The sequence below is a fragment of the Hippocampus zosterae genome, chromosome 1 (assembly GCF_025434085.1).
Source record: "Hippocampus zosterae strain Florida chromosome 1, ASM2543408v3, whole genome shotgun sequence".
NCBI classification, from domain to species: Eukaryota; Metazoa; Chordata; class Actinopteri; order Syngnathiformes; family Syngnathidae; genus Hippocampus; species Hippocampus zosterae.
In genome coordinates, this window is record NC_067451.1 from 7760079 (window position 1) to 7775219 (window position 15141).

A 15141-nucleotide genomic window follows, 5' to 3' on the forward strand; every position below is an offset into this window, starting at 1 on the left:
GTACACATTGAATACTTTATTCTTGAACGTTGTTCTTTGTTTTTATGCACAAAATGACTGTGTAAATATGTGAAACTCAAACCTCTTGCATTTTCACTCGACTGCAGCTTTGCAGATTGCATCTTTGCACACAGTCAAGCATCTCCCTTATCTCTTTATCATAATTTTTAAACATTTTATTTTGTTGTAGTTGTTTTTATTTTCACACATGGGACTTAACCTGGGACTTAACGTGGACATATGTGTTGCTAAGACAATATATATATATTGAATTCTTCAAAATGCAACTTGAAGTCTAACTTAGAAGAACAACCAGAAAATACATTTGTGACAAAGTTAGAATATACTGAAATAATGGAATTAATAACAACAAATAAAATGAAAACAGGGTGGCCCGGTAGTCCAGTGGTTAGCACGTCAGCTTCACAGTGCAGAGGTACCGGGTTCGATTCCAGCTCCAGCCTCCCTGTGTGGAGTTTGCATGTTCTCCCCGGGCCTGCGTGGGCTTTCTCCGGGTGCTCCGGTTTCCTCCCACATTCCAAAAACATGCATGGCAGGCTGATTGAACACTCTAAATTGTCCCTAGGTGTGAGTGTGAGCGTGGATGGTTGTTCGTCTCTGTGTGCCCTGTGATTGGCTGGCAACCAATTCAGAGTGTCCCCGGCCTGCTGCCCGAAGACAGCTGGGATAGGCTCCAGCACCCCCCGCGACCCTAGTGAGGATCAAGCGGCTCGGAAGATGAATGAATGAATGAAAATGAAAACACCGAGTGTTCCTGCTGTTCGCGTTTTGACCTCTTGGGGGTAGCGTGGTGCCATGGATTCATGGAGTAAACACAATGGGAAAAGAAGGGTAGAAGAAGAAAGTTGCAAATGAGCTCTCTCAATATAACTTTTTTTCACAGATTAATAAAGGCAATATTTGCCTTTTGTGTATTTTTATATTAATTGTGTATGTGTTCCGACAGCGTTTGTGTGTGACTATTAGTCATTTGAAGGAATAAAACTCCCGGAAGCTGATGCTAATTTCCCGTTAGCATGTTAAGTGGATTTTTACATTGACTTTAGCATTAGCACAAGCGATGTTATTAAAAGGAAGCATGTCTTGGATTTAAATTAACATTGTGTGTACATTTTTATGTTGTGTGTTTATTTTTACAGTAAACTCCACCTGGGATGTCTTGAAACAATTTAATATAAGATTTTTTTTTAAGTGTTGTTGGATTCATGGACAATGAGTGCAGCAAAACAACGTGTACTGCACCAGATTCCCACTACCGTTGCCCGAGTGCACTTATGCGCGTGCGTGTTTTAATGTACGTGAAGGAGAACAGAGAGGCGGGATAGGTCGGCTCGATGGCACTTAAGTTGATTAAAATCGTTCCACTGCAGTGCCTCGTCCACTCTCGTCTCTTCCTGACATTGCTGGCTGACCAAAGGCGAGAATCGTAGGATTCTTATTTCGCATGGTTTTGGCTAGCATTTTGGCAAACTCAATACTGATGTTTGGTAAAAGCGAAGCGTTGATTCAACCCCTTTACCAAAGAAACTACCGTACAGAAAATGTACAAATGATTTGTTTTTACTGATTAAACGAACAATACTTATATAATATTATAATATTTTGAAAAGTACCAAAAACTTGACTTTCCCTCACTCTATTTGATGTGTTGTCATTTGCGGAGGTTGATGCAAAAAGTACCAGGCCTTTTTGACAAAGTAAAGATTTTCAAATGGAGGGAGGAAATGGTGGTCAGTGCAGTGGTTCATTGAGATATGAGTTTCATTTATTCCGTGACCATGCGCTCATATCCCAAAACATTTATATCTCAAATCATCTTTCCTCATTGAAATTAATGGAAATCAAATGAACCTGTTCCAGCCGTTTTTGTTTGAATATAATACTCATAGGCATGAATTGTCTTTCCTCTATGAAGAATGACTTGTATCACAATGGCTTGGAGTAATTTACAATAAGTGAATGTAAATTACTGTAATCTGTCCTTTTTGTTTAGTGTTGAGGCTTTATATAATTGTAATGTGCCACAGTTTGTTTAAAAAAATATATATACAGTACATGATCTGTCGAGGCTATTTATGAACAATGCCATTTCTTTGTTGTTAGCTTACTTGTATAAAAGTGTGTGTGTGGGGGGGGGGGGACAATCTGTCAACGATACTGCAATCGTTTTCTTTTGTAATCCTGCTCACTTGAACATCACATGGAGCAATAACTCTGAAGCCTGAACTAAAATCGTTTTTGAAATGCACATTGCAAGTGCCTCGTTTCTTTCAATACCCCTGTTTCCTGACTTAAAATCGTTTAAAAAATATTTTATACTTTTTCATACGTGGAGGGAGACTAGCAAAGAATGCCCAGTGCTGCCATTGGGCTTTTACTGTTCATCTAACGAAGTTGTTGAGCAGGACTGTTACGGTACTCGGAAGTGTTCTCGCGAGACTTGGCGAGCTCTTCCCATTCCCCCCGCCCCCTTCTCCCTACAGACTCCCGTGTTGTCGTCCTGCTGCTGCTGCTGCTGTTGTTGCTGCTGGATGTGAGCACGACTCACTGCTGCCGGGAGAAGAAACTGCGCGACATTTCGTCCGCAACTGTGATTTGTACGTCCGAGAAAGAAGAAGAAGAGGAAGGCCGAGTCGGAAGCGCCACCTCGCAAGTGCTCACTATCGCTTTGCCACCCAAGGGGAAGCCAGGTAGGTCGGAGCCAAAAAGCATTTCCCCAAAACATTCAAATGACACGCACTCGATATTAGAACCATTTGCTTGTTTGGTGTGTCTATTGACGCAAGAGAAGAGGCGCGAAAGGAGAAGAGGATAGTGGATGACAACCTGCGCCGGCCTCATCCGGTCCGTCCGCTTGGCGTTGTTATCGTACTCGACGTAAAATGACATGATGCCTTTTAAGTTCATCATTTCAACATCACCCGTAGCCATGGTTACCAGATTAATGCACGGTCAAGCTTTACTTTTGCTCGATGACGGAATGATGCGCACGAATCCGACTGCTCCATTTATTTATGTACGGTGCGTAGACTTGGCCTGAACATACAAGCCAAAATATTCACTTTTAAGGTCTTAGCCCTTCACTTTGTCGAAAAAAAATAATGGGATATTTTTCCAAATCTGTTTTGAAACCCCCCCCCCCCCCACACACACACACTTATGTGATTTGTCTTTACAGTAGTTCCTCTAATACCATTCAAGCTTCGAAACATTGGAACAGTTTTTGCATCAATTTCCACACACATTCATATTTGATTTCAGGGCGGCGTGGTGCATGAGGGCTTAACTAGCATATCTGCTTCAGACTTGTGAGGATGTGGTTTTCCAATCCTGTGTGGAGTTTGCAAAAGTTTGTATCTCGGAGTACTCCAGCTTGGTCCTACATTCCCTAATTGTAACCAAATGTAAAAAGGATTCTGCTCATGTTGTCTGTGTGTTAGCGCAAAATCAAAGCCGACGTGCATGCAGCTTATTTGCGCTGCCACTTGCAACGGTGACCGCTTTTTTGTTTTTGCCTCAGAGCAGACGTTTGAATTTTCCAAGCCTCTTGCCAGACTGAGTATAGCGTTGCAACCAATAATCCATTCATAACTACGAACTGATTCATCAAAATAGTTGACTATTTGTGTGGTTAAAAGTGAAAGTAGTCCCAATCCTCAGAATATTAAGATAAGATAAGATATCCTTTATTTGTCCCACAATGGGGAAATTTACAGAATTTTGATCTTCCCAACAGTAAATATCCTCTGGTTTCTGTAGCTGTCCATTAAAGCAGATTGATTATCTTTGTGTACTTTCAAAACAAGAAATTTGCAAACATCTGCTTTGGAAGATGAATAATTAATTATTTTTTGCCCATTTTCTGTTGTATGTTACGGACTAAATATCATAATTTTCATTATCTTCTGCACTGTCAATTTGAAATTTTGTCGGGGGGGGGTTCCCAAAAAAGGTATTAAAATTAACTTTTAAAAAATGTGATTGATCCCCCCCCCTCCCAAATAATTGACAGAATAAACCCTATTAAAAATACTCGTTAGTTGCGGCCCTAATTGAGTGTTTTGACGATGTGCTGTTTGTGTGTTTATGTTTATGCGCCAGCGCTGTTGCCAGATGGAAAATTCCCCCGCTGCCAGTCAAGCCGCTGCGCAGCACTCGAATAAGTCGGCGGCTTATTGGCTTGTTGACACTTTGAAGCATCCACCAAAAGGCGCATCCACATCCAAACCATGTGGTTGTCGATCGACTATGGCTTTGTTTTAAATTGGCTTTGTTGTCGAGCTGAAGCGACTCGCGGTCGTTATTCATTCACAGTACGGAGACAAAAATGCCTCGTTTGCACTGCATCCTTTTTTTTTTACAGCACAGGTACATAATGAATTAATGAGTGTTACTCAATGGGTGTTTTCCATGGTGGTGGTGGTGGTGGGGGCGGGGGGTGGAAACTTATGACATGCCCCTTCCCGCTTGCCACCGTCCGTCCCTGCCTGTAAATTCAATCCTCCTGTGAACTTCATACACAAATTCTTCTGTCTAATTTGAGAAGTGACACACTTTCTTTCCACTTGGTGCCCCCCCCCCTCCTCCCAACACACACACACACACACACACACACACACACACACACACAAGCCCTCCTCTTTCCCATCCATCCCATTCAAAGTGTTTACACCGCACCGCAAGGGTTTTGTCCACATCCAAACATTAGGGAAGATCCCCCCCCCCCCAACCTCCCAACCCCCTCCACCACCTCCCTCTCTAGCTTCCAGCAGCTCTCTTTGGGGGTTAATCCTGCCCACTCCTCCTCATAATTCCAGCCATAAGTGATATGTAGGGAAGAAAGAAAGTCATCATTGCTGATTCTTTCAGGGATGTTCCCAGTACAGCGGGTCAAATGTGGTTTATGAGCGTTTGGTGCCCGAACGTGATGCACTGTTGCATTCTGGGTAGACGGGTGAGCTTCACGCGCCAAACGTACCGTGTTGATGTTGGGTTTTGCGTACAGTGGTACCTCTAACTTCCGAACGTCTCATCATACGAAAGTTTCAAGTTGCAAAATGCCTCAACAGGAAAATATTGCCTCTTGTTACGAAATAAATTTCAAAATGCGAAAGCGCTGAGTTTCCTGATTGAATTGAAAACAACTTTACTGTCAGATGTGCTGTAGCACAGATTAAATTTCTTCCCTCTCAACATAAAACAAGAGGAGCCGCTCGCGCCGCCATCGAAAGAAAAGTTAACAAAAAAATGACAAAATAATACAAGACAACACATGATGCAACATACTTCTAGCTGCTCTGCCATTGGCTATTACCTAGCATCATCCTGGCATCCCATTGGCCAAGAAGGACCTCTATCGTATACGTCTGTATGTAGATAGCTAAATAGTCAAGTCAAGTCATTAGTATTTATAAAGATCGCGATATGTCTATGCAGCGTCCTCGTCATTCGCCCCTCGGGTCATGAGGCGTTCCGATTGATGTAAATGTGAATCACCCAGAAAAAAAATGTTTACCAGTCAGGCGATCGTTCACTATGCTGATGTTTGCCTCGGATGTTTCAAAGGATTGTAAAAGCCGACAAAAGCCGACATCCTTGAATCAGTTCTTTACAAAACGCCAGGCAAAAACCACTTCTGAGAGAGAACATGAAAAACGATAAGGACCCAGTTAAGTTAAATGACCATTTCTATTCTTTACTCTCTTCTTTGTTTTTGATATTATGCACAATTCTCATTTATCGTGCAATAATTTAAGTCTAACATGCATTTGTTACACATTTTGATGCATTTTTATGCTTTAGAAAAGCTTTATGTCTGAACTTTGGGCGGGCTTGGAACGGATTAGGGCATTTACATGGAAAACGCGTCTCTACTTCAGAAATTTCTTCCAGAACCAATTAATTTTGTAAGTAGAGGTACCACTGTACTCGGTTGCGGATGCGCGTTCGACAGAGCTTTCGTCCATTTCTCCTCCTTCTACTTCCGCACCGAACCGCGCGTCTATAAAAAGCTGATCCAGCCGCCGCTCGTGTCCTCACCCGGGGGGCCGCCAAGCGCTTTGAGAGTCCCTCTTGCCGTGCCCGCACACAATCTCACCCAGTCACTCTTGTATTGCAGCTACGGCGCAAGCCGCCATGTCAAGATCCGACGGCGGAGGAAACCATTTTGCTTCTTGTCAAAATAAATCCCAATGGCTGGAAGTCAAGTCCGCTTTTAGTTGCGTCGTAAACATGCTACAATACACAGATATCGACCAGCTGTCTGTTTCCGTGCGTCTATTTATGTTTTGCAATGTATGGTTGTCATAGCGACAAATTTAGCATTCGCGCCAACTGCGTGCGTGTGTAAGGGTATCGTCACTATTTTGGAACATTCCCGCTTCGTTGTATAGCGGATCTATTTTGGACATGCCGCCGGCTTGCACACGACGCCGAATGTTGCTTTTGAATTATTTGATCCAAACTCTTGTTTGTAGGACAATTTGTGAACCAAGGTTTAGTCAGACGGTAAGAATCGACCTCCCTCGTCCTTGTTTTTGCCGTCACGTCATCTTCGTCTAAACGTCTCCTACCCCAAGCTCAAGTTCCTTGAAGATCCTTCCAGATGTCCTTGTTTTTATGCCCTCATCTGATTTATTCTTCCACTTTGGATCTGTTCTTCATCGCTGCGGTAATCCACTTACCTCGTCTCCTCCCGTGTCCGTCTGCAGTTCTGCGGGGAAACAGAGCCACGAGCCCCTCCGGCCTCCCGCGTTTGCCGTCTCGCTCGCCGTCATGCAGCCCGCCATCCTTCTGGTGTTCCCGCTCGTCCTCTTCTCCCTTCTGGTTCCGAGCACATCCTCTCAGAGTGAGGCGGACCTCACCGTCGTGACCCTAGCGGGCCGAGTGCGGGGCATCCACATGCCCGTGCTGGAGCGGGGTCACGTCACGGCCTTCCTGGGCATCCCTTTTGCCGAGCCGCCCGTCGGGAAGGGGCGTTTCCGCCCGGCCGAGCCCAAGCGTCACTGGCCGGGCGTGTATGAGGCCCATCGCTACCCCAAGGCCTGCTACCAGTATGTGGACAACACCTTCCCTGGCTTCACAGGCAGCGAGATGTGGAACCCCAACAGGGAGATGAGTGAGGACTGCCTCTACCTCAATGTGTGGGTGCCGCCGTCATCCAGACCTCACAATCTCACCGTCATGGTGTGGATCTACGGCGGAGGTACAATTCCTGCGCCACATATCAACCTCCCGCGCCCCCCTCACTACACCTGACACACCGCATAGTTCCCTTGTTCAAATTACCGTATTGGCCCGAATATAAGACGGCCCTGATTATAAGACGACACCCTCTTTTTCCAAGACTCAAATTTGAAAAAAGACTTTTTGAACACCAAATTAATTTTTAGACAGAAAATAATTACAGTACATCTGAAAGAAATGATTAGAACATTTTTTTCTTCGTGACAGGGTTTCGTTTTAGCCTGGGGAGTCAAGTCAGCATTTGTGTCAATAATATCTGACGCCATCTAGCGTCGTAAATGGGTGTCTAGACCCCGAATATAAGACGACCCCCATTTTTTAAAATGTTATTTCAATGCATAAAACACCGTCTTATATTTGGGCCAATGCGGTCTATTGGCGCACTTTTTATTACAGCCGCGGTTGTTGAGAAAGCGCTCGAGAAATGATGTTGAGTTACACAATTGTCCACACCCTCCTAGAACTGAGAATTAAAATCAAACTCACACAAAAGACCAGAGTAAGGTTCTGATGTTCTAGGGGGCTTTTCCTGCCATTTCCTGGCACAACAGTTATATTACCAAAAACTGGACGTCTCGTCAAAATTGATGAGAAGACAACAGTTCAGGGATGCTACAGAAAAAGCAACTGCAGGAATTTCTGGCAAGTGCTGGCTGTTTCATCCATGTGGCAACATTCTCCTTACTTAAACTTTTTGGCCACAAGCACATCGCTCCTCACCAAAAGAACACCTTAGCAATATTAAGCATGCTGGCGGTATCAATAAGCTGAAACCGAGACGTTAGAATGTTAAACGTTTTGGATCAGCAGTCGGGCTTCAGTTCTGAAAGAAAACGTGTCAGGAAAAGCCTACTAGAACATCTGAACTTTTAGGTTTCATGAGTTTGATTTTGAATGATTCATTTTGAACTCATTCACAACCCCAGTTAAAAATGGGTGTGCGCACCTGTGCAACCTAAATATCTTCGTTCACATTATTGAGGAAAAAGTCCAAAGACACGATCTCTTGGTCTTGCGCGTTTTTATAAAAAAAAATTAAGGTCACAAAATACGCATTTGAAGAGCGGTGTGTACACTTTTTTTTTTTTTTGTCCACCATGTGAGACTATAATTTCTGACTTCAGTATAGTCGGCCAAAGTATTATTTATTTATTTATTTATTGTTTTGCTGTTGTTTGTTTTTTCAGGATTCTACAGCGGTTCTTCATCGCTGGACGTGTACGATGGCCGCTACCTAGCTTACACGGAGACGGTCATCGTGGTGTCCATGAACTACCGCATTGGCGCTTTTGGTTTCCTGGCTCTGGACGGCTCGTCTGAGGCTCCCGGCAACGTGGGCCTGCTGGACCAGAGAATGGCCTTGCAGTGGGTCCAAGATAACATCCACTTCTTTGGCGGAAACCCCAAACAGGTTTGTTTGAGGGGGGGGCGGGGGGGTTCTTCATCTCTACACGCTTGACTGGATGCGGGCTTACTATGAATGATATGGGCTTGTCTGTCCGCTTGAAAAAAAAGGTGACCATCTTCGGGGAGAGCGCCGGCGGTGCCTCGGTGGGATTCCACCTCTTGTCTCCGGACAGCCGGCCTATCTTCTCCAGGGCCATCCTCCAGAGCGGGGTCCCCAACACTCCCTGGGCCACCGTCAGCCCGGCCGAGGCCCGCCGCCGGGCCACTCAGCTGGCCAAACTGGTGGGCTGCAACTGGGGGAACGACACCGAGCTGGTCGACTGCTTGCGCACTAAAACGCCACAGGAGCTCATTGACCACGAGTTTCAGGTAATGACCGTCGTCATCGCCTGGCGATGCCCGTAACGCTTAACTCCAAAACGTGCTCGTTTTAAAGTAACGGCGGATGTAAGGACTTCCTTTTTTACGTCACGTATGTCAATGAATAGCCTTTTTTTTCATATATTGGACCCACCGCACTATAAGATGCAATCTACAATGCATCCACTAGATGGAGCTACGATCAAGAAAATGCCGCCACTCGAGTGAAGCGCCTCAGCAGTCCATAGTCCGCTGCTCTCTGCTTTGAGCGCATGCACGTACCCACGTGGTTCAACCAATCAGCGGCGACGCAACCAGCCATCACAGATCTAAGAAGCGTTGAACAAACGACAACAGCTAACATAGCTTAGCTGTTGAGTGCCATTGCTCCAGAACGATCAAATGTCAGTAAAACATATTGACTAAAGCAGCGACACAGTTCACTTAACCAACAGCAGGTTAGAACATTGACTCGTTAACGTTGAACTCGCTTGCCGCTGCTCTATTTCCGTGTTCAACTGCGTAACCCGATCGCCTTAAGTTTGAACTCTGCCTTGTAAGCATGTCTCTAGCAAGGAGCCATTTTGGGGTGGAGATATTACCGTAATAACCATACACAAGGCGCATCGGATTTGAAGGCGCGCTGTGAGCTTTTAAGAAAATAGAAGGCTTTTAGGTGCGCCTTTTCGTGCAGAAAATACCGTACTTCGATTTGACATCGGTATTTTTATATAAGAGTCGCGCCGTTCACCACCAAAGGCAGTTGCAGTTGACTGCCTCCAGGTAGCAGCAGTGAGCAAGAATTGACAAGTCGTATAAAATAAACAGACAGCACATCTTTTCGGTCATTGTGCACCTCAACTCAGGCTGATCGTAGAATGTCGGCTGTTTTAACGGCACCGTTTTTACACATGTTGAACTTGTCTGTCAAGCACATTTGTGCCATCTTCCGAGCAGGTCCTCCCCTGGATGTCCATCTTTCGCTTTTCGTTCGTCCCCGTGGTGGACGGCGACTTTGTGCCCGACACGCCGGAGGCCATGCTCAACGCGGGCAACTTTAAGGACACTCAAATCCTTCTCGGATTCAACCAAGATGAGGGCACCTACTTCCTGTTGTATGGCGCGCCCGGCTTCAGCAAGGACAACGACAGCCTCATCTCCAGGAGGGACTTTCTGGAAGGTGAGGCTCTCCCGAGACGGACCAGCCGTCCGTCTGTAGCGACTTCGCGCTCAGCCCCTGAACGGTGGACTCTCTCCGCAAGGTGCCAAGCTGAGCGTGCCGCACGCTAACGACATCGGCCTGGAGGCGGTGGTGCTGCAGTACACTGACTGGATGGACGAGAACAACGGCGTCAAGAACCGTGACGCCTTGGATGACATCGTGGGCGACCACAACGTCATCTGCCCTCTGGCTTTCTTCGCTCGTTCCTTCGCTCAACACAACGCTCTCAAGCCCAACGCGGGTACGCTCAACACCCTCCCCGTTCAACATGGAGGATATGTTCCATTTCACCATTCACCAATTGGCTTATTCATGGGTTTTTTTCTGGAAGCCATCCTCCAATACCATATTGGCTCGAATATAAGATGGTGTTTTTTGCATTGAAATAAGAAAAAAGTGGGGGTCGCCTTATATTGAGGGTTTAGACATTATACACATTTATGACGCTAGATGGCGCCAGATATCATTGACGCGAATGCTGAACTTGACTCCTCAGGCCAAAGTGAATACCTGTCACAAAGTAACAGAAAATTGAGAAACGCGGCAACAATCTGGAGAAAAGTGGGTCGAAGATCGGCCAGGTTAACCGGCAGCTGACAAGTGTAAACTTCAGCATGCTTTTTCTCTCAAATATATTGTTATAATCATTTGTTTCAGATGTACTGTGATTAATTTCTGTATAAAAATGAATTTGGTGTTCAAAAAGTCTTTTTTCAAACTTGAGTCTTGAAAAAGAGGGGGTCGTCTTACAATCAGGGTAGTCTTATATTCGGGCCGGTACGATATTTGCTGTAAAACTCACCTCGTGTCGAATATTGATATATTGCTTTGGCACCATCTTGTGGCATTTCGGCAAAAAGTAGTCAGTACACAAGGTGGAAAAAATGGCACCGGACCTGAAGGCCGATAGGTATGGCGTTAACTTATGTTGAGCTTAAAGGCACATTAGTGCAGTGCAATGGCCGCATAAATCCGTCCTTCCCAAAGCAATCTGGGATGAGTGCCGGCCACCGTAAGGCTTGAAACCAAAAAAAAAAAAAAAACAGTGTGATTGTGTCCCACGGCAAGCTTTCTCCCATCCACACTTCCAAGCCTTTTTCTCATCTCTGCAATCAGGGGTCTTTCTCTACCTGTTCGACCACCAAGCGTCCAACCTGCCCTGGCCCGAGTGGATGGGCGTCATCCACGGCTACGAGATCGAGTTTGTCTTCGGCCTTCCCCTGGAGAAGAATTTCAACTACACCCAGGAGGAGGAGAAGCTGAGTCGCCGCACCATGAGATACTGGGCCAACTTTGCGCGATCTGGGTGAGATTCGCTGTCATCTGTTATCGGGTCCATTGGATCAACCGGTCACTGTCCCCGTGCCTCTTGTTGGTGCGCAGCAATCCCAACGTGAACGTGGACGGCACGGTGGAGAGCAGGAAGCGATGGCCTCAGTTCACCGTCGCCGAGCAGAAATATGTGGCGCTCAACACTGAGCCCGTCAAGGTCCACAGGGGTTTGAGGAACCAGATGTGCGCCTTCTGGAACCACTTCCTGCCACGCCTCCTCAACATCACAGGTAAGATCTGCCGAGTAAATAAGTGGCAGTGGTGGTGGGAAATCGCAATGGGGCTCGAATGAGGGACGGGGGGTATCCCGCCGTGAGCCTCTCGTCACAGTTCTCCAAACCATGGATACCTTCAAAAAAGGCGATTTAACCGCATGCAACTGTTTCCTTTTCCTCCCCCAGACAACATCGATGAGGCCGAGCGCCAGTGGAAAGTGGAGTTCCACCGCTGGTCCTCTTACATGATGCACTGGAAGAGCCAGTTTGACCATTACAGCAAGCAGGAGCGCTGCACCGATCTCTGAGGTTCCCGGGGGGGGTGGGAGAGGGAGGAGCGAGGAGGGTGGGGTTGGGCGGGCGTACCCAGGAGGGGACACTGGCGGGTTCAAACCACAATAGAGTTCTGAGGGAGTGGGCAAGCTTATTTCCTCCATAGCCGCTATCGACTTTATTGACAGTAGTACATAGAATGCTCAAACACTGTACATCTCTATTTATTATTTTTGAATGATTGTAATTAATTTATTGATGAGATATATATATTTGTGTGTGTGAGTGTGTGTGTGTGTTTTGCATCTGAGAGAAGTGAATGGCTATAAAGAGGACTTGTGGTGCATGTCCTGACTTGCTCGTCTTCGCTGTCATATCGCACTGTTTTGGTTTCGGGTTTTTTTTCCCCCAACACATCAGGGTTTGGTTATTTTGGTGTTGGTTAATGTGGATGTAAAAACAAAACAAATAATTTTGTCCTTCATCGCCAACAAAAGCCATTTTGATCGGGAATCGCTCCCTATCCACTATATAGTGGCCTATGTAGTGACTGGGCCATTTGGTAGTGCTGTTGCAATGTGGAGTGAGTGTAAGTTATCGACTAAATAAGCGCCCACAATGCTATTGAGCAACAGTGCCAATGAGGAAATCAAATATTTTCTTTGTTATTTTTTTTTTTTTTTTGCAGAAAACACAGACGGACATAAAGTACAAGTTCATTTTGTAAAATACACGCAGTTTAATTCAAAACAATACAGAGTGATTCCCATGTATTTACAAAGTCATCAGTTTGTACTTTTTTTGTGTGAATCATAGCCCCATTATTTGCTCTTGAAGCCATGTTTTCCTTTGGCGTAAACTTGGGGCCACGGAATGTTGTTGAAATGCCTTCATATAGTCAGGCCATCACCTTGTCTAATAGAAAAAAAAGATATTGTGCTGCCATCTTGTGGCATCTACACATAACTACAAAACTCTTTTTTTGTTTGTTTCAATAACTGCGTATTTTTGTTGCTTGTGGGGTTCATTGTAGTTGCGTTGTGAGTTGGGGATTTCACTCACTCGTATTACAGTTGTTAAAATGGATTATTATTTAATATTTATTCCGGATCCTGTAGGCTGTACTTGTCCTGCAACAATTATGTCGTTTATAGTCCACTGTCTAAGAATACGTATGTCGTGATTAAACAGTTGGGAAAGAGTGAATGATTTTTGAACACAGTCATCATTCCCTACTTCCCTATCACTACGAAGACATTTTTAGTGAAGGAGCTATTCAGGTCCACTATAAATAACACCGTAGTAGGGATTAAAAGCAAGCTCTGTCATGACAGCCTGTAGGTGATTAGTTTGTGGTGGCTCTCAACTTTCACCATCAATTGCCATCCACTTCCCCGCTTCCTGTTATCCGTCATCCCTCTCTTGTCCCCCGTCCCGCCTCCATCTTTGCTCTCGCTGCTGCACCCCTTTGGCCTTCTCGCTCTCTTTTCTCGTTAGCCTAATGGAGGCTGAGTAATTCACTCAGCGGCGGGATAATGTGACAGAGCCTTGGCTCAGCCTCTGGCCTGCCAGCCAGTGGAGCACGATGAATGGATGGAAAAGGCGAGGGAGGAGGTGGAAAGGGTGGGGGGGGGTGCGTTATGTGATGGAAAGATGAAAAGACAGAATCACATCCTTGCATAACACGCACGAGAGCAACCGACTGGATGTTGCTTCAGCATTTAACCCTCTGTGCTGGCCATTTGTGTTGAACTCATTTTTTCCCCTTTTTCTTCTTGTTCTTCAAAATATGAACATTAGAGCTGCAGATATCATTTGAGTTCCCCAAGCGTGTGGATTTTTGTCGGGATTTTGTCATTTCCAACTTCAGCGCTGCAGATGCTTGTTTATCTTTAATATGCAGCAATGCCTTGAGATATGACTTAGGAACAGTCATCCAGAAGATTTATTTATTCATTTTTGCTTAGACTCGCTAGCGCAAACATCGGGTCTGAGGGCTGTCTGGTATCAGTAAAGTCAGTTGGCTAAGCGGCACTTTGGGAACTCGTGATCATTTCATCCCAAAAAGAGGCTTCAAGGTTTTTAATATCAGAGAGAATTACAAATTTCATATTTGAAACAACAGAACTTTACCATCTGCTAGCTTAATGCTACTACGCGATGCAAAAAGCTACCAACATGCTAACGTTAGCATCAGCAGCAGCAACGGATATTCGAACACAAACGGTACAGCTGTTGTTATTATCGCGTCTTCTTTTCTAAGAAGATTTTGATATTTTTTTTATTTTATTTTTTGGTAAAGGGTATCGTTTCTCAAGGCACCACTGTATATCCATTTTAGAGTGTGAACATCAAATTGGACTCATGAAAATGACTTTTTAAATGTTTATTGGATTGAAGTTTCATTCTTCACGAGACAATTTTTGGTTTTGGATGCTTTTTAACAGATGGCATGAATTCCAGACAAAAAAAAAAAACCCCAAAACATTTTGGAACTGTGCATTGAGCAAGCAAACTGAAATTTGAGGGGTCTCAAGAAAAAAAATTAGTGAAGGACGGGAGTCGCAGACGTCGGAGTGAACTCGGGATGGAAATTGATGTCTGAATGCATGCGTGATGATCCTCTCGTTTGACGCTAGCTCTCCTCCGCACTCCAATCCCATCCTAGTGCATGTCCCTCCAGTATTCCCTTAAAATTGCTCCAGACTGTTATTTTGCGTCCAGGTTTACTTTTCAAGAATAACACCATAAAAGTGAGAATTGTATCTCAACTGTGTGCTCGGTTTGATGTTAGCAATAACAAATATATGATATATTTGATATTTATTTCCAAATGCGCTAAAGGCCAGGAAGCGATCCGACGATGACGAGGCTGCGTTTTCGAAGCAATAGAATTGAAGCGTTAAGTGTTCACTCGGCCTCACGTTTGGAACAGTTGACTTGTACGCCATAAATGTCGAAGGCTTCTTGTCGCTTCCCAATATGTCTATGTGTGTCTTGAATGCTGACTTGTAGCAAATACGAATAAAGATATCCTTATGCTTCTATCCACCTTGACCTCGTGTG

At 45.0% G+C, this 15141-nt stretch overlaps 1 protein-coding gene across 1 annotated transcript; it reads left to right on the forward strand.

The window, feature by feature from the left end:
* Window positions 1-2481: 2481 nt before the first annotated feature.
* On the forward strand, window positions 2482-15122 carry ache (acetylcholinesterase). Its single transcript, XM_052063365.1, has 9 exons — window positions 2482-2711; window positions 6732-7225; window positions 8454-8677; window positions 8782-9042; window positions 9991-10213; window positions 10296-10496; window positions 11372-11561; window positions 11639-11817; window positions 11989-15122. Exons 2-9 carry the CDS (start codon window positions 6796-6798, stop codon window positions 12108-12110), a joined length of 1830 nt encoding a protein of 609 aa, XP_051919325.1. The 5' UTR covers window positions 2482-2711; window positions 6732-6795; the 3' UTR covers window positions 12111-15122.
* The last annotated feature ends 19 nt before the right edge of the window (window positions 15123-15141 follow it).